Here is a 27,549-nt window from a genome sequence, read left to right on the forward strand (position 1 = left end):
TATGTGTTGTTGATAGCGGGAGACTTGCTTTCTTTTCAATGAAAAAGACATGAGATTGGTTGATGATGGTGGAAGGTTTGCCACTGGGTCTTCTGATGCAGTGTTACCACACGCTGTCAATTTTTCTTAGCGACAGGAGGGAGGCTGTCATTCGTTTTGCTCTCTGTCTTACTGCCACCTTCTTTTCTTCTTCATTTTAGTCTCAGTAGTAAGGATGTGTGATATTTATTAAAATCAATCGTGATTTGGATTATTGCATTAGACTTAATTATATTCAATTAAGTATATGTGGTTTCAGAATGGCACTTCTCATTTACACAAGCGTAGCCAGGGATACAGTGAGACCATCTGCTGTCCATATACTTTTTGTATTGTAATGTATCCATACATATTGTGATAATTATAAGGATGATTTTTATTAATGAGATAGTTCACCCCAAAAAAGACAATTCTGCTGTTATTTTCTCCCCTCTTGACATGTCAAACCTGTTTGAGTTTCTTTGCTCAGTTGAACACAAAACACGATATCTTGAGGAATGTTGGAAACTAGTAACTATTGACTTCAAGAGTTCAAACTTAGATTATGGTTGACAATAAGGCATGTTTGGCATGCTGTTCCAGGAGAAACCTGAGCTCTAAAGATCCTCAAGCCTGGGGTTCCTTCCCATTGTGTTGGGCAAGAGAGCTCCTTTGAATTTATTCTTTCAGCCTGTTCTTTGATTATTAGTGTTTATGCATTGAAATCTTAGTACTAAATGCTTATATGGGTAACACGGTGGCTCAGTGGTTTGCACTGTTGCTTCACAGCAAGAAGGTTGCTGGTTCTTGCTCCGGCTGGGTCAGTTGGCATTTCTGTGTAAAGGTTGCATGTTCTCCATGTGTTTATGTGGGTTTCCTCCGGAGCTCCGGTTTCCCCCCCATAGTCCAAAGACACGCAGTACAGGTGAATTGAGTAAATTAAATTAGCTGTAATGTATGTTTGTGAATGAGTGTGTTTGAGTGTGTATGGGTATTTCCCAGTAATGGGTTTCAGCTGGAAGGGCATCTGCTGTATAAAGCATATGCTGCATAAGTTGGTGGTTCATTCCACTGTGGTGATCCCAGATTAATAAAGGGAATAAACCAAAAGAAAATGAATGAATGAATAAATGCTTATATACAGTGACAATTTGGTTTGTTCAATTAACTTATATTGCATGTCTTTGGACTGTGGGACGAAACCAAAGTTCCCTTGAGAAACCCACAGAACAAGTAAACTATAAACAGACACACCAACCGGCCCTGAACTCGAACCAGCGACATTCTTGCTGTGAGGCAACAGTGCTAACCACTAAGCGGCTGTGCCACCCTATCCTTGATTATTCTAAAGAAGGGGGAAGAGTATGGGTTGGATGGGAGATTCTGTAAAAGTAAGATAACTAAGGTAAGAAAATCTGGTTATTTATAGTGATTTTGGATTCATCTGATTGGTAAATTGTGATAACTAATACAGGACTAGCTGTGGTCAATCATAAGCATGTCATCTCGAAATTATTTTATGAATAAACTTTACATAGTTGGAAAAACAAATGCTATTTTCTATATAGTCCTATAATTATCTATACTATATAATAATATACAATGCTAAATTATTTAAAGTATCTTCTATTGTGTTCTGCAGAAAAATAAAACTCAACAAGTGGGCTAAATTAAGATAATCAAGTGAATAATTTTTAGGTAACCTATCCTTTTAACTTTATTTTTGCTGTTATTTGCTGGTACCTGTCCTGGATAAATAAATGTCACTAAAACACCAGTATGTGGCAGCACGTACATCTTTATGAGTGATTAATTGAATCAATCATTTAAACGATTGGTTCAGAATGGTTATCATTAAACACTAAAATGATTACACCATCGTTAAACATGATTGCCAGCATTGCTCTGCTAACTTTATGGCTGCTGAGGCTGCAAGAGGGCTGTATAAGTCCTTGCTAAGATTCAATCCAAGTGTACAGGCTTTGGAGTGAGTGAGTGAATGTATGAGGGGCAGCACGGTGGCTTAGTGATTAGCACTGTTGCCTCACAGCAAGAAGGTTGCTGGTTTGAGTCCCAGCTGTGCCAGTTGGAATTTGTGTATCTCTCAACTATAGTCAATCAATTAACGAGTCAATCAATCAAATCAATCAACTCGTCAGTAAATCAGTAAATATTTTCAGCAGTCAAAACATATCTTTAGAAGCAAATTATAATATGTTTTTAATTATACTACACACAAACAAACTCACAGAACTTTTCAACGATTACTTTTTGCAAATGCAGTCTTCCAAGTCATTTGATAACAATTGATTCCTATTTTTATTCTTCTCACACTGCATATCATCAAAATGCACCTTAATGTCAGGTTTTCTGAGTAGTGGTGTTTGCTCCTGTTATGGCTGCAGCCCATCTGTGGGCAGTTAGAGAGCTTTTTCGAAAGCTAGAGAGGACTGCTCTGAAAATATCTCCCTCTCCCGCTCCATCACTCGCTCTTATTTTGTCTCAATTTCTCGCTATCTCCCTGGGTCCCTCATTTGATGGTCTCTTTAGTACCTGCTCCGGCTTTTTTCCCTTTTCTTCCAGTTATTTTATTTTCCGTTTCTCTGTCTCCCTCTCTCTGCCATTCTGTCACTCCCGCCTTCTCTTCCTCTCCGCCGCTCCTATGGACCCTAAACCCTCCTCCCCTCCACCAGTGAGCGGTAATGACAGACATTTGTTTAATCCAGGCAGTGGGAAATGAGATTAGAGAGAGGAGAGGAGAGCTTACTGCACTATCTCCCACACTGTGCCCACAGGCTCCGACTGCATGATGAAGGAAGAGAGAAACGACGGGGCAGGGAGACAGAAAGCGACTCAGAGATGCAGAAAGAAGACTGGATATGCATATGTGTGCAGTCGTTTACTGATTGTGGGCTCTAAACACTGGGATTCTTATCACTGGGGATTAACCATTACAAGAATGAGAGTCTTCCCATGACAATAATGGTAAAACCTACAATCTGGATGTGGTTTGGGTCAGGGCTGTGCATTGCATCAAAAATAAATGTACTGTAGTAATTGTGGGAGTGTATGAACCTTGTTTATAAACAGATTTATCGACACACATTTACTGTTCGATAACAAATTCAGCTCATAACTTCAGCTGAGTGTTTGTAGTACCTTCTTTTTGCGACCAGATATAGTTTCGCATTAGAACGAGGTACACTTTTTCATGGTTTTTTATACTGTATTTGTTTTATGGGAATCTTTACAGTTGTAAAGGCTAAGTCGGTTAGCATTGAAAGTATTGGATAAATTACAGCATATTGACTAGTCTTTAATCAGTCACACTTTACAATAAAGTTTTATTAGTTAATGATGGTTAATATATTTAAACATTATGAACTAATAATAAGTGATACTTTCTCAGCATTTATTAATCATTGTTAAAAATATAGTAATGCTTAAAATCTAAGTTCATTCTTGTCAACATTGGTTAACACTGTTAACAATGCACTGAATTAACATGAACTAACAATGAACTTCATTCTAGTTACTATCTTCAGGTTAACTACTAACCTTTCAGGTTAACTACCTGCTGTAAAATATCAGTATGGCAATAAATGGCAGTAAACCATCAAGCTCACACTGTTAACGCTGAACACTGAATAAAGCACACAATCAGCATCTGAAGTGATCATGGTCATAAGTTAAAGGGGTGCTCCAGAGTGTTGTTAAGGATTGGTTGTGTTTATGGGGTTCAAAGCGATGTGTGCTCATGCTTTTGTTTGTTAAAAATCACATTATTTTTTCTTACTTTGATTTTATACAGCTATTAAGATAACATGACAACGGCTATCATATTTCCTAATTCCTCCAAAAGTTTGCTCTTAAGAGGCTCTGATTGGTCAGCTAAGACAATATGCTGTGGTTTACAGATACAAGTTAGTCAGTGTAACTGTTAGCTGTATCAGTTTGAGCCTGAATCAGACAAAAAATGAGAACTTAGAAATTAGAAAAATGAGACACTAAACCTCATGCCTGCTCTCTAAAATTAAATCTGACAAGTGTATTTCATATATATCCGGAAAAAGCATGTGTAAGTATTGAAATGTTCACATATCTTTTGTGAGTTGATTTGTTGAAATGTATAACGCACAGAAAGAGGCCGCATTGAGAGACACTGCAGCAGTGGTGCAGGTTGTGGATGTTTACAGGAGTTTGTTGGAAAAAAATAAATTTGTAGGTAAATTATCAGTGGTGCCATTTAGCATTTTGTTGTTTACTTCCTTGTTTACGTCCTCGCTATACTGTTAGCGCTAGAAACAATGCATGTAATTGATCAATTTTAACGAATAAAAAAAATCAGGTTTCAGGTTGTGGTTCACAATCCACAGTTCCGACGGTTGGAGGAGTTTTTAGCCTAATTCAGCACAGACTGAGTTTCTGGAAGCTGTCCTTTGTCAAATGCTAGAGCTATATATTTATTACAATTTTCTGGAACATAACTAAAATTAAATTGTAAGCACTTCTCTCTTTGTGTCGTGTCCTTTGAAAGCCCAAATACAGAAACAGAAGGAGTTCTGTGGAAATAGCAGCGTTTGGATGGCATTTTTGCATTCTCTGCCATAACACCACAGCGCCTCTGGCCACACCCCTTCGCTGTGTGGGGTATTTATGAATGGTGTATGCATGTAACCTGAACTTTTATGATCTTATTAACCCAGGTGTATTTTTTTGTAGGTCCCAAATTTTGTTTGTTGCAGGCTTAGCTAAGCTAACTCTGTAAAAGCAAATGTCTCCTTTTGCATTGAACTTTAAGTGTATTACATTCAGAGATGTTGTTTAGCTACATTACACGTCAACTAAAGTTTAAAAGATGATCATAGGGGACCACCCTTTAATGCTATTGTTCCACTCATAATGTTTCAAAAATAGATCAAAAAAGTTCAGCTTAGCTATTGTGTGTAGTTAGAACAAAAACCATCTTTTATCATGGAAAGTTGAAACGATGTGTTTTATCACATGTTGCATCGTGTGTATACTTAGAAATCATCTTCTGTGATGCGAATGCGTAGTTTATGCTCAGGATACCCCCAAGCTTTCAGTATGAATGAAATATTACATTACATGTGTGCACAATCTGTAGCACCTATTTTTTGTTATTGCCCATCCATACCAGAGAGACAGTACATCATTGTTTTACTCTAAGTACAGACTCATCACTGTGATCATGATGTGAGGATGATCACCAGTAGCAGCTGATTTAACCAGGGGATTTTTTGCTCCCCAGTTTAAGACATTCTTCCATTCCGTCATGATTTAGGAGATGATGATCATTATATTTTAAGAGATTTGTTTTGCTTGGCTCACTGTGTAATACCAGTTCCCCTTCGGGGGGAACTTCAGCACTATAAGTGGATTTGATTTGTAAAATCCACGCATTGGGAGGATTCGGATCAGAAGCCGCTTGTCTGGAGAGTATTGAACGGGCCAATGAATGAAATTAATTGGCAGCATAAGCTTGCGCAGGTGTGCGACATCTGCAATTATCTCAGCATATAAGCACACCTGAAGCCAGCAGACGTCATCCTTTTCGCTTCAGATCCTTTCTGAGTGAGTCGATGAGGGTTCCTCTTGCTGATCAGCACTTCAGAGCGAACGAGTGTGTCTCCCGGTCCAGAGTGGGTCTTCGCGGTGGCAGACGGTCGAGCTGGGTTACTCCCTTGCCTGCGGTTCTTTGGGTCCGGTCCTCCAGAGCGGTGCGTATAGTTGCAACTTTCCTAAAAGAGCAACACAGTCGTGCAGCACGTCCTTTTCAGTATGGCGCTCCTACTGTGCGTTTCTGGATGCGGGGGTTTCCTGTCTCCGGATGATGGACACGATCACTGCATTGCATGTTTGGGGGTCCAGCATGTTAATGCGGTGCTCGCGGGCGGTTCATGTCGTCATTGCGATGCCATGACCGTTGCACAGCTAAGATCGCGGCTAACTTTCGCAAGAGAGCGAGCCACCCCAGTTGCCTCCTGTTCTAAAAAAGCAGCGGGCGCTCGGGCAGATCTGAGGGTTTCAGCGGGAGCTAATCCGCCGCCCACGGGCTCGCGGACCTCTCGCTCCTCACGGCGCTCCATCCAAGCTTCGGGTGGTGAGAGTGATCCGTCTAACCAGATGGTAGCTCTCACACTCGTTGACACCGGAGATCAGATGTCCTCCGCGGCATCGGAGGGTGGGCTTTCACTGTCCGACGAAGATCCGGACCCGCTCGCCCCCTCCGGGCAGGTGAGCGCTGTCAAATCGGATCCTGAAGCGGACATGTTAGCCGTGCTTTCCCGGGCTGCTTCGGCCGTGGGGTTGGAGATGGTTTATCCCCCAGCTCCGCGGCCGGACCGACTAGATGGGTGCTACGTAGAGGACCAGAAGGCGAAGCCTTCGAAGCCTCTCGTCCCCTTCTTCCCGGAAGTGCACAGTAGGCTCACGCAGTCCTGGAGGGCACCTTTCTCTGCCCGTGCTGCGAGTGCCTCCGCCCTCACCGCCCTTGACGGCGGAGCTGCCAGGGGGTATGAGGCGATCCTGTCAGTGGAGCGCGCTATCGCGGTCAATCTTTGTCCGCGCGGCGCCTCTACGTGGCGGGGTTTGCCCCGCCTCCCGTCCAAAGCCTGTAGGTTGTCTGCCTCCCTCGGAGCCAGAGCTTATAAGGCTGCGGGCCAGGCTGCTTCTGTTTTGCACGCGATGGCCACCTACCAGCGCTACCAAGCGCAGGCGCTGGCCGAGCTGCACGAGGGCGGGTCCAACCCAAGCTTATTACATGAGCTGCGCACCGCGACCGACTATGCTCTTCGGACTACTAAGTCCGCCGCGTGTGCGCTGGGGAGGACGATGTCCACACTTGTGGTTCAGGAGCGCCACCTCTGGCTAAACCTGGCCGATATGCGCGACGTTGACAAAGTTCGCTTTCTTGACTCGCCCATATCCCAGGCTGGCCTGTTCGGCGACACCGTCGGTGAATTCACCCAGGAATTCAAGGCGGTGAAAGAGCAGTCGGATGCGATGGGCAATGTCATCTATCGGCGTGGCCGTAAGCCCGCTCCGCCCGCCGAGCCATCCACCTCCGCTGTTCCTCGCCGAGGGCGCCCGCCAACGAGTGCTGCCCCGCCCCCGCCTGCGCCTCCGGCCAAGCGGGCGCGGCGTTCACCTCGAAAGCAGGCAGCCCCTCCTGCCCAGGGCGCCGTTAAGTCCGGTAAACGGACCGCGAAGCGTCCCTGAGACAGGCCATCCGGAGAAGAGGAAATTTGCTCTTTCCCCGCTGGAGGGCGGGGCCCCGATAACAACGGTACTTTTCAGTGCCACCAAAACATCAGTAAAAGAGCACTTTTTCCCTTCCCCGGATGTGACTGCACGAGTTCTGCCAGTCCGGGACGCGCTGCCTTCCGGCTCGCAGACTCTACGTGCTTCGCCAGTGGCTCACGAGCGCTGGGGGGACGGTCCCTTCCCTCAGCCCTCCAGCCCCCTCTCCGGAGTCAGGGTGCGGAGCCAGAGCGAATCGCTCTCCTCCAGCTCTTCCGCGGGACCCTCGTGCTTCCCGGATCAGCACACCCACTCCGCGCTGCCCCACCGCTGGTACGTCAGCGATTGTAGCGATGACTCCATTAGCGAGGGCTCTGCCTGCCTGGTTAGCGCGGGCCAGCCCCTCGCGGTGGCTCATACGCACAATCAGACTCGGTTACGCGATTCAGTTCGCGAAACGGCCCCCCAAGTTTACGGGCGTGTATTTCTCCAGGGTCAACCCCCTGTCCGCCCCTGTCTTGCGAGAGGAGATTGCTGCCCTCCTGGCGAAGGGTGCAATCGAGCCGGTTCCTCCAGCCGAGATGGAGAGTGGGTTTTACAGCCCATACTTCATCGTACCCAAAAAGAGCGGTGGGTCACGGCCAATCCTAGATCTGCGCATTTTGAACCGCTGTCTGCACAGGCTGCCGTTCAGAATGCTCACGCAGAGGTGCATTCTCCAATGCGTTCGTCCTCGGGATTGGTTTGCAGCCATAGACCTGAAGGACGCGTATTTCCATGTCTCCATTCTTCCACGCCACCGCCAATTTCTGCGGTTTGCGTTCGAGGGTCGAGCGTGGCAGTACAAGGTCCTCCCCTTCGGGCTCTCTCTGTCTCCGCGGGTCTTCACCAAACTCGCGGAGGGTGCCGTAGCGCCCCTTCGGCTCGCGGGCATTCGCATACTCAATTATCTCGACGACTGGCTGATTTTAGCCCACTCGCGGGAGCAATTGATTATGCACAGGGACAAGGTGCTTCGGCATCTCCGCCTACTGGGGCTTCAGGTCAACCGAGAAAAGAGCAAACTCGCCCCCGTGCAGAGGATTTCTTTTCTCGGGATGGAGCTGGACTCGATCACCATGGTAGCGCACCTCTCAGAGGAACGCGCTCGCCTGTTGCTGAACTGTCTGAGGGAGCTCGACAGCAAACTAGTGGTCCCACTGAAGTTCTTTCAGAGGCTCCTGGGGCATATGGCATCCGCAGCCGCCGTCACGCCGCTCGGGTTGCTCCATATGAGACCACTTCAGCACTGGCTTCACGATCGGGTCCCCAGACGCGCATGGCACGCGGGCACACACCGGGTCTCGGTTACTGCGCTGTGTCGCCGCGCCCTCAGCCCTTGGAACGACCCCTCGTTCCTACAGGCCGGTGTGCCTCTAGGACAGGCGTCCAGCCATGTTGTTGTTTCAACAGACGCTTCCAACACGGGTTGGGGGGCCGTGTGTCGCGGGCATGCGGCTGCGGGCCTCTGGAAGGGTGCCCAGCTGCATTGGCATATCAATCGCCTAGAGCTGTTGGCAGTGTTCCTCGCTCTCCACCGCTTTTTACCGGTGCTGGAGCGGCAACACTTGCTGGTCAGGACGGACAGCATGGCGGCGGCGGCGTATATCAACCGCATGGGGGGTATGCGCTCTCGCCGCATGTCTCAGCTCGCCCGCCGTCTGCTCCTCTGGAGTCACCCGCGGCTGAAATCGCTGCGCGCCATTCACGTCCCAGGCACGCTCAATCGTGCAGCCGATGCGCTCTCACGACAGCTGTTACGCCCTGGAGAATGGAGACTCCACCCCGAGTCTGTTCAGCTGATATGGGCGCGATTCGGGGAGGCCCCGATCGATCTGTTTGCTTCCCCCGAGAACGCTCACTGCCAGTTGTTTTTTTCCCTGACCGAGGGCTCTCTCGGCACGGATGCACTGGCCCACAGCTGGCCTCGGGGCATGCGCAAGTATGCGTTTCCCCCAGTGAGCCTGCTCGCGCAGTTTCTGTGCAAGGTCAGGGAGGACGAGGAACAGGTTCTGCTAGTTGCGCCCCTTTGGCCCAACCGGACCTGGATATCAGAGCTCTCACTCCTCGCGACGGCCCTCCCCTGGCGGGTCCCTTTGAGAGAGGACCTACTCTCTCAGGGACAGGGCACCATCTGGCACCCTCGCCCCGATCTTTGGAACCTCCACGTGTGGTCCCTAGACGCGAGGAAGACTTAGGTAACCTACCGACTGCGGTGGTTAATACCATCACTCAGGCTAGAGCCCCCTCCACGAGGCGCGCCTACGCCCTGAAGTGGAGTCTATTCACTGAATGGTGCGTCTCTCGCAGAGAAGACCCCCGAAATTGCCAGATTAGTGTTGTGCTCTCTTTCCTTCAAGAGAAGTTGGACAGCAGGCTGTCGCCCTCCACTCTCAAGGTTTACGTGGCCGCCATCTCCGCTTATCATAGCGCGGTAGCTGGCGGCACCGTGGGAAAGCATAACCTGGTCATCCAGTTCCTTAGGGGTGCTAGGCGAATTAATCCATCTCGCCCCCCTCTCATGCCCTCTTGGGATCTCGCCCTCGTTCTCACGAGTCTGCGATCCGATCCCTTTGAGCCACTCGAATCAGTATCTCTAAGATTTCTGTCCCTGAAGACAGCTCTGCTGGTTGCGTTGGCCTCCATCAAGAGGGTCGGGGACCTGGAGGCATTTTCGGTCAGTGACTCGTGCCTGGAATTCGGGCCGGATTACTCTCACGTCATCCTGAGACCCCGCCCCGGTTATGTGCCCAAGGTTCCTACCACCCCCTTTAGAGATCAGGTAGTGAACCTGCAAGCGCTGCCCCCGGAGGAGGCAGACCCAGCCCTTTCTTTAATTTGTCAAGTTCGCGCTCTGCGCATTTATGTGGACCGTACTCAGAATTTTAGATCATCTGAGCAGCTCTTTATCTGTTATGGCGGTCGGCAGCAGGGAAGTGCCGTATCAAAACAAAGATTATCCCACTGGATTGTGGATGTCATTTCACTCGCTTATTCGAGTCGAGGTCAGCCGTGTCCCCCGGGAGTTCGTGCACACTCCACTCGGAGCGTTGCATCCTCTTGGGCGCGTGCACGCGGCGCCTCTCTAACAGACATCTGTAGAGCTGCGGGCTGGGCGACACCCAACACATTTGCAAGGTTTTACAATCTGCGAGTGGAGCCGGTTTCCTCAAGGGTATTAGGTAACCCTTTGGTGATTGAGGAGACAACTCGGTAGGGTGTTGAAACACGCTTGCTGCGCCATTCTCCCTAACACGGAGGTACGTGCGCCTTTTTTATCTGTCAGTAAAGTTCCCCGTCAGGTGAGCCCTGCAGATTCCTCCGTGGCCCCCAGCACTGACTCAGCGGAGGAGTCACTTGCTGGCCCACTACGTTGTAGGTCTGCCCGCTGGTCAGCCCGCGTTTTGGGTATAGGTGCCTGCTATGCGTGATCCCCACTAGGCGATCCCATATGCTTATTCCGCCACGGCTAAGTCCCCCCCCCTGGGCGGACCCGTGTCTTCCCTCTCCGCTTACCACTCTTTTGCTATGCGTACTCCCCCTTTTTAGGGCTAGTCCATATGTAAATTCTGCCATCTATCCCCCCCTTGGGTAACGGATGGCCTCCGCAGCGTCCTCCCTATCGGGATTGCACGCTTCCCAACGTACTGTCGTATTCCTAGAATTTTCTAGATGCTCACGACTTCCCAAAAAATATATCTAAATCCGTAAAACTTCTGTTGAAGTAGGATAAATTAGGGCCAGGGACACGTTGGAGGACCGCGCCCCCCATGATGTGGGTGCGTCACGCTTGCTTGACTATCTCCTCATCGGGGGTGTTGGTAAGGTGCAGTCATTATGGCGCTTTCAATGGGCTCCCAATGCGTGGATTTTACAAATCAAATCCACTTATAGTGCTGAAGTTCCCCCCGAAGGGGAACGTTCGAGGTTACTAAAGTAACCCTTCGTTCCCCGAGGAGGGGAACGGAAGCACTATACTCCGTCGCCATAATGACTGTCCCTTAGCTGTTTGAAAGTCTCTTCAGCTTAAAAGGATGGCGTCTGCTGGCTTCAGGTGTGCTTATATGCTGAGATAATTGCAGATGTCGCACACCTGCGCAAGCTTACGCTGCCAATTAATTTCATTCATTGGCCCGTTCAATACTCTCCAGACAAGCGGCTTCTGATCCGAATCCTCCCAATGCGTGGATTTTACAAATCAAATCCACTTATAGTGCTTCCGTTCCCCTCCTCGGGGAACGAACGGTTACTTTAGTAACCTCGAACGTTCACGCTGTATGTAGTAATTGCAGGGCTGTCGCTTAAATTCACAAGGCCTGGGACAAAATATAAAAAAAAATAAATACTATATATTTTTTTAATGGGTGAGCTGTAATCATAGTATGCTGACTGCCCTTTTAGAAAATTTGCTAATGCACACAATCTGTCTGTCTGTGCCAATCACTGGAGTTAGGCAAAAAAGACCCAGCCGTGCAGTTACTGGGGACTTATTTGCACATTTTTCCTCCAAAATAGTCATAAATGTTTTTCGTGTGTTGTTTTTAACATTCACTGTCATGTTGCTGTCAAATAAAACAGTTGTCATGCCACATTGCTACTGGAAACAGAACATCATAATGCTTGCCCCGCCTCTAAATTATTTGGATTGGTCCTCTGCTGTGTAACTGACAAACTGACATTGATTAGCGACACTGCATTCTATCTATCTATCTATCTATCTATCTATCTATCTATCTATCTATCTATCTATCTATCTATCTATCTATCTATCTATCTATCTATCTATCTCTCTATCTATCTATCTATCTATCTATCTATCTACATGTCCGTCCGTCCATCCATCCATCCATCCATCCATCTTGTCTGCCGTCTTGGTTATTTTATATTTAAAATCATTTTTAAAAGTCGTCTGGTGTAGTGTATAAAACCATTTCTTTCTCACTGTACTCACACAATACAGTAGGTGACTTGTAACACTGTCATATAGAGCTGCAGAACTTCTAACTCTCATCCAGTTTTTAATGTTTTGTCAGAACAGCAGGCAACGATTGAAAAACAATTCAATGATTATGTACAACAAAATGTGCTGATGAAGCTGTTGGCCCCCTACTAACCACTGGAGTACTTTCTCTGTTGGTAGTCAAGAGGATTTGTGCTGTGTGTGTGTAAATGCACTGTTTACCTCCTTTCCTCCTGAGCTCATTCTTTTCTGACTTATCTACAAAAATACCTTTCAAATACAGATGCTTTGTTTTCTCTTTTTATCTCTGTCCGTGAATTGCGCATAGGGCACTGCATTAAAAAAAGAACATATTAAATAAATAAATAAAACACATCTATCTGAACCAGTGCTGGATTGACACCAAAAGAGATTTTTAAGTGTTTGTTTTTTTTAATGACATTAGAGTGTTTGCTATACTGGCTCACAAACTGTGGCTGACTACCCTTCATTTCTAATTAGTCAACGATACGGATGTAAAACACTCTCATGAAAACAAACACTCACTCAAACATTCAAGCTCATATGAAAATGAGAGGAAAATGTTTCATGTACTGATGCCAAAATGCGTTGATCCACAGTACGGACATCAAAAACATAAAAAATATTTCCTCCTGGGAGAGCTAAGGAACGCATTGCAATAAGCACTAGCCACCCATCAACTCTGATGCAAGAAAACGCATCTCTTAACTCATGTTTTTTTTCTCCTGATGGTGAAACATGCATTAAGGGATTTGGAAGGGTAATATTGCATTCATAGATGAAACTTAATAATGCGAGGCTCTGTTGATTTACTCATAAATACTGTTCATCAGCAGTTTCCGTCCCCAAAAAGAATAATATCTTACCAGCAATGCATTAATTTGCTCCTGACAAAGCAGGCATATTATGAGCATCTTAGCTTTGCAAGAATTTATGCTTACTTTCGTCCAAAAATCAGCCAACCATATGGTCAGCCGTCTATGTTCTCTTAATTTGCAGAAGTTATTGAAACCGAAATTCTGGATCAGCACCAGTTGTGTCTAGTTAGGCCTTTGTGCTGAGAATCGCTATGTCAAATTTGACCATAAGGCTTTTAATAGTATAGTCTCAATGCAGCTTACCGATTAAAACAGGTTATTACAGTATGTGATGTAGTACTTTGCTGCTAATTAGCTTTAAATGTGAAAGCATTTGGTGATATGATGGACTACAGCAGATTTTAATGTGCTATACATTGCAGCCACAGCACTTGCACTCACAGCCTGGCGATTTCAAGCTGGACCATCTTGTAGTTTTATAACACAGATGGAACTTTTGTTCTGTCGGAAACTTTTTACCCCTGTGGCAGCGTACATGTGGCATTGTAATAATTTTTCATCTTCAGTTCTGCTTGCCAGAATGACTCCTCACCTCTGTGTAATTTTGTAAATTTGCAGTCCTTTTTGAACCCTCTGTTCCTGCAGCTAATACTGTGCTTTTGCACTGCGATGTAGCAATTTAAATCCTTTTATAAATGGAATACTTCACCTCCCTAGCCAACCTTTTTGCAAACACTGGTGTAGACTCACATGGACACTGGGGGACAAGACTTGCTGAGAACACACAAATAAAAAATATATTGTTTTTCTTTTTTTCTCACCTGATTGTTTTATCAAAACACCTTTGTCACAAATTAAACTACTATGTAATTAATAAAATAGAAACTATATTGGCACATATTAATAATGCATAATGTTTACATAGGATTTACCATGATTTATTACACGTATGCATCATTATGTATGTTTATTAATCAATAATATAATTATATCTAAAGATAAAGGTGTTTACCACCACTACTACTACTACTAGTAGTAGTATATATAGTACTCTTTATCTATTTAAGTACGATCAATGAATAATGTATTTTATCTACTAGTATCAACAGTAGTAGTAGTAGTAGTAGTAGTAGTAGTAGTAGAATTAGCAGCAGCAGCAGCAACAGCAGCAGTAGTACGAGTAGAATTAGTAGCACTAACAGAAGTAGTAGTAGTAGTAGCAGCAGCAGTAACAGTAGTTGTAGTAGTAGTAGCGGCAGCAACAGTAGTAGTTGTAGTTGTAGTAGTAGTAGTAGTAGTAGTAGTAGTTGTAACAGCAGCAACAGTAGTTGTAATAGTAGTAGTAGTAGTAGTAGTAGTAGTAGCAGCAGCAGCAGCAGTAGTAGTAATTGTAGCAGCAGCAGCAGCAGTAGTTGTAGTAGTAGTAGTAACATCAGCAGCAGTAGTAGTAGTATTAGCAGCAGCAGTAGTAGTAGTAGTAGTAATAATAGCAGCAGTAGTAGTAGCATTAGCAGCAGCAGTAGTAGTAGCAGTAATAGCAGCAGCAGTCGTGGTAGCATTAGCAGCAGCAGCAGTAGTAGTAGTAGTAATAGCAGCAGCAGTAGTAGTAGTATTAGCAGCAGCAGTCGTAGTAGCATTAGCAGCAGCAGCAGTAGTAGTAGTAGTAATAGCAGCAGCAGTAGTAGTAGTATTAGCAGCAGTAGTAGTATTAGCAGCAGCAGTAACAGTAGTACTAATAGCAGCAGCAGCAGCAGTAGTAGTAGTAGTAATAGCAGCAGCAGTAGTAGTAGTATTAGCAGCAGCAGCAGTAGTAGTATTAGCAGCAGCAGCAGTAATAGTAGTAGTAATAGCAGCAGCAGTAGTAGTAGTAGTAGTAATAGCAGCAGCAGTAGTAGTATTAGCAGCAGCAGCAGCAGCAGCAGCAGTAGTAGAATTAGCAGCAGCAGCAGCAGCAGTACTAGTATTAGCAGCAGCAGCAGCAGCAGTAGCAGCAGCAGTAGTAGTATTAGTTGCAGCAGCAGTAGTAGTAGTAGTATAAGCAGCAGCACTAGTTGTAGCAGTAGTAGTAGTAGTAGTAGTACAAATACGTTGATTCATGCAAATAGATATAGACCAACATAATAAATTAGAATTTAAATTACATTAATCATCAGTTTAAGTATGTATAATGTTATGAATCAGAGATTCCCAAAGTTGGCCCATGGTAACCTTTCATTTGGCCTGTCATCCTATCAGAGAAGAGAGGGAGAGTTTTGGAGAGGGTTGGGGTTAACACCTTTAATACACACTGTCATTTTTAATTTTACGTAACCTTTTATATGTTTGTTTTATTAAAAGCTACACAAAACTAACTTTGATTAAATGCTTCAATTATATGTTGAAAATTATATATAAAAAAAAAAAATCATGAACATCTTGTTGCACAACTTATACACCACAACTCAGAATTCCTCAGTGAGCAAATCAAAGGAAAAGCTGGTGCAGATTGTCTAGTGTATTCGGCATTTAACTCCATTGTGTTATACAGTAAATGGAATTACCATGTTTTTGTTATATTAGCCTAATGATAAACTTAAAAAAATAAATACAGTATAAAATGCATTATTTGATCTGATGATTTTAATTAAATTTGAAATAAATGAGAGCCATATCCATGGCTGCTTTTTTATATAACTTGATATATTTAACTTCGGTCCATGGCTCTCAATCAAGTTTGGTGTTTGACCCTTCATAACAAAAATTCTGTTGAAAATTATACAACATCATGTATATAAATATATACCACATAATATGATTTAATTGGTGTTTATCTATTACATATAATAGATAATAGAATAATATGTGTGTTATAATAATAGTAACAATAATAATATGCATTTATGGATCTATGCATAAAAGCTTAAATTGAACAACACCAATATTCATTCATTCATTCTTTTTCATTCGGCTTAGTTCCTTTATTTATCAGGGATCGCCACAGAAGAATGAACCACTAACATATCCAGCATATATTTACGCAGGGGATGCTCTTCCAGCTGCAACCCAACACTGGACAACATCTATAGACCCTCACATTTACACACAGTACAGACACTACACCCAATTTAGTTTATTCCATTCACCTTTACCACATGTCAATTGTCAATGTCAATTTTATTTATATAGCACTATTATACACAACCAAAGGTTGACCAATGTGGTGAACAATCCAAAGTACAGAACAAGTATAAAATTATAGCTAAAACAAACAATTCTCACTAATAGTTATTGTAGCTAAAAACAAACAAATGTCACTGATAGTTATTATAGCTGAAAACAAACAATTCTCACTGATAAAATGCCAAATCAAAAAGGAAAGTTTTCAACCTAGATTTAAAAACAGACAGAGATGTTATAGACCTAATACAGTGGGGCAGAGCATTACACAAGGTAGGACCAGCAACTGCGAAAGCCCGGTCACCCCTGCATTTCAGCCTCGACTTTGGGATGTATTATAATCTCTGGTTAGATGACCGACCAGACTGATGTTCAGTCAACAGGTCTGACAGGTAGGAAGGAGCCAGGCCATTTAGTGATTTAAAAACCAGGAGAAGAATTTTAAAAGTGACACAATAGTGCACAGGCAACCAGTGCAAAGAGTGCAAAACTGGTGTGATGTGGTCATATTTTCGGTATCGGTTAAAAGCCTTGCAGCAGAATTTTGAACTAATTGTAGGCAGAATATAGTTGTCTGACTGATCCCAAAATATAATGAATTACAGTAGTCTAATCTTGAAGTAATGAAAGGATGAATCATTTTTATATATATATTTTTTTATTTCTTTGGACTGTGGGGGAAACCGGAGCACCCGGAGAAAACCCACACAAACACAGGGAGAACATGCAAGCTCCACAGAGAAATGCCAACTGGTTCAGCTGGGGCTTGAACCAGCGACCTTCTTGCTATGAGGCGACAAATGCTAATGTAATACTTGTAAATATTAATAGAAAATATTGTATAGCTTTTCACACATGATTTACCACACATTTTATTAATCGTAAGTATGTTATTCTATATGTATAATGTGGTATAATATGTAATATTATGCCTAGAGATACGTAATGTGGTAATCCTAGCCTAACAGAACTGCTACAGCTACATCTGTTGACACTCTGCTTTCGCTGAAAATGTGGTGAAATGAATCCATCCATTCCTTGGTACAAATCTCCAGCATTTCAGTTTGCACCTTTACAAGCTTCCGTTTCTCTATTTTTTTTCCCATTAGCTAGGTTGTAAAGGGTGTATTTTAGTTTGTTTAGCAACAACAGGTGTAACAAGTATTATCACGTCTTATCACAGCATTCTACTGTACGGTTTAAAGTGCTAGTCCTATACTTTAGTATTTTGCCCAGGTATCAGCACTGGCCTGGGTGCATCCCTTCAATGTGTGAGACGAGGTGAGAGTCCAGCTGGGGAAATTACAGAAGCAGCCGCTGATTGAACCACTGATGGAGACCATTTGAGCCTCAGCGCTGCAGCAGGAAATTGAATTACCCTCACAATCTGTTTGTGCAGTACGTGCATCCCTCTGTTGTTCCTCTACCTCTGCCATGTGTGTGTGTATGTTTGTGGAGACTGTTTTCGATTACCTCGCTGAATGTGTGAAATCCGCCTGATCTGCTCTACTGTTGCACACGGCCGGATTTAACCATGTCACACCTACAGGATATTACCTCTTTTATGGTGTGTCACATGACTGAGAGAGGCTGCGCCCACAGCTGGAAAAGGTTTTAGAGATATGAGATAATGCCTGAAGGCTCCAGACCCACTGAGCTTGGTTATTAGATTGAAAGCGATATTCTTTGGTCACTTTGGACTTCAGTACAGATGATGGTTTGCACTTCCATCCTCGCATTATCCAGACTAAAGCTAGATCCTGAAGATCAAGCTCTGCCAGGTCTAAGCTGCAGCTCAGGTAACATAAAACCTACCTTGCTGAAAAGACCTGCTTGAATTTTGTCGAAGTTCACACCAGCAAAAACTGGGGCTACATTGGTTAGTTAAGAAGACTGTTGAGGAAAGCATTAAAGAAACATCTAAAGACAGTTGCTAGTGATAAAACTGGTTTGGCGTTGTAACACTATGATGACTGAGTTTTCATGTACTCATTTTCATCTATTTGAGTTGACTTTTTTTCTATTGAACTCAACATAGGTTATTTGAAGAATACTCTCTTTTTTTCTTATTTAACCAGGAAATGCACGTTGAGATTAAAAATCTCTTTTACAAGAGTGTCCTGGCCTATTAGACAGTATGTAGTTCACCAGTGGTGTTAACACATTACAAATGCTCAAACTACTTAAATTGAGTAGTTTGTCTCAGAAATTGTAGTTTACTAAATCATTTTACTAATGTGTACTTTTACTTTTTCAGTGCAGCATTGGTACTTTTACTCCTTTTCTTTCAACCTGCAGTCACTACTTTATTTTTTCTTGTCTATGGAGATTGGAAAAATCAGTCATGTGATTCCTGTTCAATCAAATCACAGATAGAAGGTAAATTACATCATAATGAACAATGTCAAGACATGAGAAATTTATAGTGGCAGCAAACTGTTTGGAAGCATTAAAAAATGTCCAAGAAGATGTCCAAAATCTTTACACTCGTTGACCCAGAAACTATTTAGATACATTTCACTGATGAGAAGATGACGGGTGTTTACTGTATAATGACTTACTGTAAATGGCCATAAACACCCAGCATGCTCAAGACATCAACATGACTTCAGATTGACGTTGTAATCAGATTGTCAGATTGACCCAACGTCGTGGGTATGTATTTTGTTTGAAAATGAAAATTGGGTTGACGTCAGAACTCAACATCAGGTCGATGTCCAAAATCCTACCTAAAATCAACCAAATATTAGCATCTACTGATACAGCTTGAGGTTGTGTTGAAGTTACCACTATGACATCTATCAGACATTGGATTTTAGTTGCCATATCTGATGAATTAATGTCAGTATTTGATGTCAATAAGACGTTGGTTAAAGATGTCAAATATTGGTCACTTTCTAATACATCCTAAAATCAACCAAATATCAAGGTCATTTGGCATCGTTATTGGACATTAAAATAATGTTGTCCTTAGACGCTGCCTAGACATTAAATTTTGGTCACCTGATGTCACAACCTAACTCTAAACTAATGTTAACATCTTATGACGTTGTGTGATTGATATGATCAATCTTTATATACATAACGGGACTGTTATGTATACATGTGTGTGTTATATAGCCTATATTGGTGTGTATACATACAAGCTGGATGTGATTGGAACACTAAGGTGCTTGCGTCAGTGCGACACTTCAGACATGCCCTGTGTCAAGCATTAATTTTGATGCCCAGTGTAAATGCATAATAGGCTAGAAATATATGTAAAGATACAGTGAATTGCTTTAAAATGCTATTTAGCATTTTTGTTCATGCAGACATTTAAAATAAAATTGGCTTGTTTAGGATTGTCAGATTTTACAAAAGGTTCAGGTTAGTCACACCTGTTTGCAGTGTTGACAAACTGAAAACTATAGTTTGAGAGATTTGTACATGTACTTTTATTCAAATGTGTGTGCTTTTGTTTGTTTGCAAATGTTTGCTTACCTTCATGCACCTTGATGGTTGCCACTTGGTTTCTATTTCCAGCCTTAGCTCTTAGCTTGACAAATTAGCTTAATTTGAAAATGTGAAAATCTTTATACAGCTATCTAGAGCAGAATAATTAATTGTTAAAAGACATAACAAAGTTGCTTCTATCTATTACACAAGTACAATCATAGTGACCATCAAAGGGATAGTATTTACTCGCTCTCAAAGGATTCCAAACCCTTGAGAATTTTTTTATTTTTTTTTTTTCTCTTTGGATACTTTAGTCATCAAATCATTCAACCCCATTAAAAATCCAAAGTAATTAGATATTTTTAGATTAGTTATCGCTTTTCCCTGGAAACTACAGTACAGTATGTGTTAATTTGTTAGCTTTCTCAGTATGGGAAGAGAAAAAAGGTGATTCTAAAGATACTTACTCCTCTTGCTTAATCCGACTTTCTGTTCAGATTACAGTTAGGTTCTGATCAAATTCAAAGACATTTAAAGGGAGCTGTACCACCCTCTTAAGTACTGAGCCCGAAAAGCACAAAAAACACGTCTAGCATGTTCAACTGGATATTTGCATAAAGTATATTACTGGTTTAATCCTTTTGCACATAAGTAATCAGCAACAGACAACAGCAATTTACTAGAGCAAACACAAAGTATTTTCCCATTCTGATTTTGGCATGTATCCAGTTGACATTTTTGTGGCGGAATATGGCAAAATACATTATCCAAACCAAGGTCCAAGCATACGGTGATATGGGAGATAAGAGTTTAAATCCAGTCTGTTTGCCCTGTTATTCTTAATCTCCAAGCAATATAGTGACGATAAACAACGTGTGTATGTTCAAGTTCTAGTAAATGTCAAATAATATTTAAAAAAATCCTCTAAAATTGTTTATTTTACTGCTGTGACTGTTTGTGACGACCTAAACCCTCAGCAGTGCACTTCTGCTTATTTAAGCAATCAAGAACGTTTTACCTCATTGTTATTCTGCACGCAACCCATTAGTAATAATTAATCAAAACAAACAAATGGCAGAAAACAATAAAGTCCATTGTTGTTTTTCATAATCAGACAACTAATTAATTTGTATCAAGCCAACTTTGCGGCTTTCTCTGCAGTAGGGAGAAAGACATGGAGGAACACGGAAATTTCCACTTCTCACTACGCTCACTCCAATTAATACAGAAATCCATGTGGAACGGAATATTGTTTGTTGCCATTTTGCGTGATGAATTATTCATGTTTTTGTTGTGGGAGTGTTTTGTTAGTAGATACATTTCTTTGCATCGTCTTCTTTCTTGTTGCATCTCCCCCTGTTTGTATTAACAAGACCCAGCAGAATTGCCCATTACTTCTGCACTTAAACTGAAACTTTATTTTATTTGCTTGTTCATTAGCACGGTTTTAATTGTATTGGCTGTGTAAGAGCGTGTTCAGTAAAGTGTTGCAGAGGATCTTTGGAGACCTCGCGGCTCTGTCACATCGCTGCGAAAGCCGAGTGGAGAGATGTAAAGCAGAACTTGTGTTGTTCACGGTTCACAGGAAACATTCACAATGGCTTTAGTTCAAACATTTTGTGCTGCACACAGGCAGTGACCGAAAACACTGTCGGACAAGAAACGGAGTAATTTATATTTTCCGAGAGAGAAATAAATTGCGATGACCTTTCCATTTCAAAGATGTATGAGAGATCGCACATATAGTCATCCAGCAAGAGTGATTTAAAACGCACAACAGGAGAGCGTGACTCGGGGGAGCTGAGAGTGTATAGACGGCAAAGGCTGAGCGAGTCCTTGGAATCCTGCAAATGTTTTCGACAATTATTTTCTTCAGGCAGATGCTGCTTAATTGAACCTAAACGCGTGTCTGCATCTCCAATGAATCATCAGCCGAGAAGAGCTTCTTAGTTCATTATTCAAATGAAGGAGGTATTTATTTTTAAGATTTCTTTCGGGGTAAAAGCAAGTTCCTTGATGTTTTACAGTTGGCTAAGTCTGCCCCGTACGTGCTGGGAGTCTGAAATCGTAACAGTGATTGTTAGTCATCTCCTGGTGAGCGCTACAAGGTTTAGGCATGGGCGAGAGTTCAGACACAGCGTTAGAGTCTGCATCCATGCCAAAATGCCCAGATTGTGTGCCAATGAGTCTGCGTGAAGCCTTGGGGAGGAGAGAGGAACTGCCTGAATTCGCAGCAGTGGGGGATGAGATGCTGAATAAATGAGAAATTGTTATTCATGTAGAATAAAGGAACATTGTTTGGAAGACCTACAGCGCTCTGGAATTTTATTTTGTGGGTGTGTAGTTTTCGGCATGCAGAAGTTTTGAAATATGCATTCATTGTGTACCTTAAGGTGAAGGAATGCATAAACTTTCCCCACAAAACTGTATTTCGGCTAAGGCCCTGTTTCCACCTGGTATTTGTGTTTTCATTGAGCTAATCACATTCGTTCGATATTCCTTACCTTTTCCATTTGTCAGCTTTTGAAATAGTTGAAAAGAGTTTGCACCAGTATGTATCTTAAATAAAATATGATAATAATAATTAAATAATAATAATGACAACAGGGGGTGTCACGGCAGCGCAGTGGGTAGCATGATCAACTCACAGCAAGAATGTCGCTGGTTCGAGCCCCGGCTGGCTCAGTTGTCATTTCTGTGTGGAGTTTGCATGTGCTCCCCGTGTTTGCATGGGTTGCCTCCGGGTGCTCCGGTTTCCCTCACAAGTGCAAAGACATGCACTGTTGGGTAAAAGTAGTGTATGCATATGCATGTGAATGAGAGTGTATTGGTGTTTCCTAGTGATGGGCTAGGGCTCGAAGGGCATCTGCTGTGTAAAACATATGCTGGATAAGTTGGCGGTTTATTCCGCTGGCACAACCCCTGATTAATAAAGGGACTAAGCCGAAAAGAAAAAGAAAAGATAACAGATCATATAAATATACATCATCTTACCACCCCTATAATGGCTCATACCAGTGTGACTGCATGATCAGCAAATTATACAACAAAATATTCTGTCGGGGGTCTGAACATTGCCAAATCTAGCCCACTATTTCTGATCTAGGATGCTTTACAATAATATATTTGTTTATATACATTAAATTAGTAAGTACTGAAAATCAAGAGAAACAAAAAATATATACAGTTTTGTTAAAATGTTGTAGTTTGTATTTTAAGTAGTGGTGGGTCATTATCGACATTAACGTGCTGCGTTAATGAAAAATTCTTATTGCGCAATATGAAAACAATATCGCCGTTAATCTATTCTCAAAGTTTGGAAACTTTTATGACTCCATAAAACACTCACAAAAGATTTTTGCTGCTTGTTCAGCCTACTTATTTAAAATGAGTTAACTTAATCAGTTTGTGTTGACACAACATAAAGGAATTGTTTGAAATCCAGCTTCTTTTTACAGTGTATATATGACATGCCATATTATACATCACATCTGTTAAAAAAAACTTTCAGAGGTTATTGTAGCCCAGAAATAAGAAGCCAATGAGATGAAATCCAATGAAATATATTAATTTGGTTCACTAAACCATGCAAATGTATTACACAAAATACAAAAAAAGCTGAACTCCTCATAGCCAATGTATAATTCTCACACTGCTTATTGCATTGATTTCAGTGAATCAGCGTTTAAACAAATTGGTTAAATGGATGATTAGGTGATCATAGAAAGCTCAATGAGTAATTGTGTTTGAATGAATCAGTTGAATTAATGATGCAAATCTATGTTTGAATAAAATGGATGAATAAATGAACGATCAGTCACTCATATTTATTTGAATGAATTGATGGTTTTGAAATAATTGGTTGAATGAATCATACAGTACGTCCAGCTATTAAAGCAGAATTTTTGTAAATGTCTTACAGTTTGGATAGGTCAAACCATATCTATCCCTATAGTTGAAGTGCATTGTTCTGAATACTAGATAATGCTGTGCTGGACATAAAAGTTGTTTTCATCTTGTAACCATCTCTGTTTTCTCTCACTTCTAGATACCCTGCTGTCATCTGGCCATGGTGAGTACTTGAGAAATATGTTCCCGGAAACAGCTCTGCATGACTCTGAATGTGCCAGATCTCAAATGTGATTATTATTTTTCAATGTTGGTCCGCAAGCATGCGTGACTCAGTCCATTGGAGCATCGCTGCGGCAGCAGATGTACATCTTTTTTATTTATTTTTTTATTTTTTGTGTGAAATTCACTTTGCATACTTTCAGCTCGGTTGGCTGACACAGAGAACCCAATCTTTGTTAGTGATTACTGAAGACTCACCTCTGCTCCCTCGGTTCTGTTCGGTGTTCAGAGCTGGCACATTTTCCCAGCATGCTCGTTCAATCATTCCCGACTCACTTCGGTCAATCACCCCTTGCGGTTTATTGTGCGGTTCGCACACATTTGGTCTGGCTGTTTGTCAAAGATGAGACGCTTGCCCTGGGAGTCACTCTATTGACAGACTTCTTTTTCACATACATTTGACTCAGTGGGGGGCAATCTTTAAAGTGTGTGTTTTCGCTATTGAATTTATGATGTTATAGAGCCTCAAATTACCTCTCATTTCTAGCAAAATGGGGGGTCAGAGGCACAGCGCATGTGCAAGATGTAATGGACTGCGTGACAAGCATATAGTCCACCTGCAGAGCTGCATGGGCCACTGGAAAATAACACCTGCGCTGACCATTTCTGCATTTATTTGGAGACCCAGAGAAATAGAGAGAGAGAGATCAGAAAGGAGACGAGAGGGGAAAAAAAGCCTTGCAGAGTCTGTGCTTAAAGGGCAGTCCTGTCCCAAACTTGAGCTGTATATGTTTTGCACTCAAAGCACACTTGCCCACAATGCTTTGTGGAAACAAGACATGGCACTAGGTCCGATTTTTCCGTTTACTCTGCACTTTGCACGAGAATAGGATTTGTGGAGGCTAGCAAGGTCTGTATTTCCAGGCCAGCACATTTTACTTTTCTTTGCTAGTGCTCTTTTGTCAGACGGTAAGCTGGTACAAATAGTATGCTGCCCTTCAAGATTTCTGCAAATGCACCATAATGGATAATAATGAGGCTAATGCAAACACTTTGAATGGCTTGAAAAGGATGTGAGAACTCTCTGCGGACCAGAGAACTACTTTATTTGAGTGTTTTTAACTGGGCCTGTGTGGCGGTAGAGCAAATGAAGGAAAGGGCCATATGGTTGAAGCGATGTAGAAAGATGTTGACGACATCATCCTGACAACGGTAATGGTGATGGTCACAGTTTAGACAGCAGGCATTATTCCTCCGGCTGCTTTACATGAATGCATTCGAACACACACGCTTTCCTTTCTGTTCAGAGCCATGTGTGACTCAAAGAGGTCTGGTGCTGAAACATATGCAGAAAGGAGCAGGTATAGACTGCATGAGTATATGCGCACAAATATACAGTACTCAGCACAACTGAGTACACCCCATTTTGAAAATAAATATTTTTATCCATTTCTCAGCGAATATAGGCTTCTTTTTTTTTTGGTGCATTTGAACAAAACAGATTTATTAAATGGATATATTTCTTAAAATAATATTTTAGTCAGAACATCTTTAGAAATAGATAATACATTTTAATTCATTCAAAATATTGGAAAACAAAATTACAAACTACAGAATTTCTGGAAATGTCTTCAGAGTTTTTCTTGAGTTTAGCTCTTTTTTAAATTTTTGTTAAATCTTTTTCCACAACCTGAATCTGGGTGTACTAATTTTGGACCATTATCATAAGTTATTTTATCAGATAAGCTGTAGATTTGGCTTCAGCTCAGACTAAAGTAATGTATGTGCACACATATAGTAATATTGTAAAGCTTCCTAAAGAAAATATTACAGTTTTTAGTTGCTTTGTTATATTTCTCAGGTTAGAATTGAAATTTGCAGAACAGTTAGTGCATTTCTCAAAACAACGCTTACAAATAGCAAAACACCAAGGATTACATGCAAAAGCAGATCTCTTGCTCAAAATTCTTAGTTTGTCTCTCAAAACTAAATTTCCGGGTCAATGAATGTGTAAGGGCTATCAGAATGAACAGTCCTTGTGTCATTGTGTACTGATAAGACAAATTTTGTACTCATGTTATGAATATAACGGTGTACTCAGGAGGAGTAATCTGATGTAAAATTTGGCTAACTATTTTATTTTATTTTTTGCTGTACTGTAAGTTGTTGACAGATCATCTCATTAAGATACAAAAAGACAGCCCTGCATAGCACAAAAAACTCAACAAAATTAGAAATGTGAACACAGGAATCTCCTTTAAGATGCAACTTCATTAGAAAAAGACAAGACTCACCCGAGAGAAATTATATATATATATATATATATATATATATATATATATATATATATATATATATATATATATATATATATATATATGAGACTATTTAACAGAGAGCAAAATAATACATTTTGATCAACATGATGTAGGAATATAATTAATAATAATGTAATTAATAATGTAGGAAAGAGCAGATAAATGCTCATAATCATTTGCATGGATGTATGCAAGCATTTGCATTTGAATACAGTTGAAGTCAAATTGCCTTCCTGTGATTTTTTTTTTCTTTTTTAAACATTTTCCAAATTATGTTGAGCAGAGCAAGGAATCTTTCACAGTGTTTCCTATACTAGTTTTTCTTCTGAAGAAAGTCTTGCTTGTTTTATTTTGGCTGAAATTAAAGCAGATATTTTTTAGAAACCAATTATCCACAGAACAAAACATCAGGTGTCAAACTCAGTTCCAAAAGGGCCGCAGCTCTGCACAGTTTAGTTCCAACCCTAATTAAACGCACCTGATCAAACTAATTGAGTCCTTCAGGCTTGTTTGAAACCTACAGGTAAGTGTGTTGGAGCAGGGTTGGAACTAAACTGTGCAGGGCTTCGGCCCTCCAGGAATTGAGTTTGACACCCCTGCTATTCACCTTATTCTTCGCAGATGAGCGGACGCAGCCATTTGAATCTTTTTGGCACAAGACTTCCAGTCTCATTCACTTCCATTCATTTTTAGACATAAAAAACTGCTTGTTTCGCTGTTTGATGTTGCAAACTGATATTTCCCTGTTATATTATGCTACTTGGTCTGTATAGTAATGCAAACATTTGTTTGTAGACCAAGTAGTTTTTTTTGCCGTTTATTATTCCTAGCCATTTCTCCCAAAGGCGACTGAATCGGAAGTTCTAAGACAATCGCGAAAACAGGCGCACTTCCGCATTTTTGAATAAGGTCAATACAAGGATGTGCCTAATTGCCCTAACTAGACTAGTTAAGCTTAATAACCTAGTTAAGCCTTTAAATGTCACTTTAAGGTAAATTATAGTATCTTCAAAAAATAAAGACAAATGAAATCAGTTATTAGAAATTAGTTAATGAAACTGTTATGTTTAGAAATGTGAATTAAACAGAAATTAGGGGAAAATACACAACAGGGCTAAAAATTCAGGATAATTAATTCTAATTAATTAATCTCACTTCAACTGTATATGAAGAGTTCAAAAGCAAAAACCTCCAAATGCCGTCTAATTTTATTTAGCCCCCTATTTTATTGTTAAGTTCATTCATTTATTTTCTTGTCGGCTAAGTTCCTTTATTAATCCGGGGTCACCACAGCGGAATGAACTGCCAACTTATCCAGCAAGTTTTTACGCCTTCCAGCCACAACCCATCTCTGGGAAACATCCACACACACATTCACACACACACTCATCCACTACAGACAATTTAGTCTACCCAATTCACCTGTTCCGCATGTCTTTGGACTGTG

At 41.8% G+C, this 27,549-nt stretch overlaps 1 protein-coding gene across 4 annotated transcripts in view; it reads left to right on the forward strand.

Moving 5' to 3' along the window:
* The window catches only part of cdh4 (cadherin 4, type 1, R-cadherin (retinal)), a 473,468-nt gene that overhangs the window by 158,116 nt on the left and 287,803 nt on the right, over positions 1-27,549 (forward strand). For 2 of the 4 annotated variants that reach the window (XM_073915480.1, NM_131086.2), the window contains exon 3: positions 23,762-23,785. The exons of the other annotated variants lie outside the window; for them this stretch is intronic. Coding sequence is in view for 1 of the 2 variants with exons in the window: in NM_131086.2 (NP_571161.2) it covers positions 23,762-23,785 (24 nt within the window). In the remaining variant the exon portion in view is untranslated. The remainder of the gene's footprint in view (positions 1-23,761; positions 23,786-27,549) is intronic. 4 annotated transcript variants of the gene reach the window in all.

The sequence above is a fragment of the Danio rerio genome, chromosome 11 (assembly GCF_049306965.1).
Source record: "Danio rerio strain Tuebingen ecotype United States chromosome 11, GRCz12tu, whole genome shotgun sequence".
Lineage (NCBI taxonomy): Eukaryota > Metazoa > Chordata > Actinopteri > Cypriniformes > Danionidae > Danio > Danio rerio.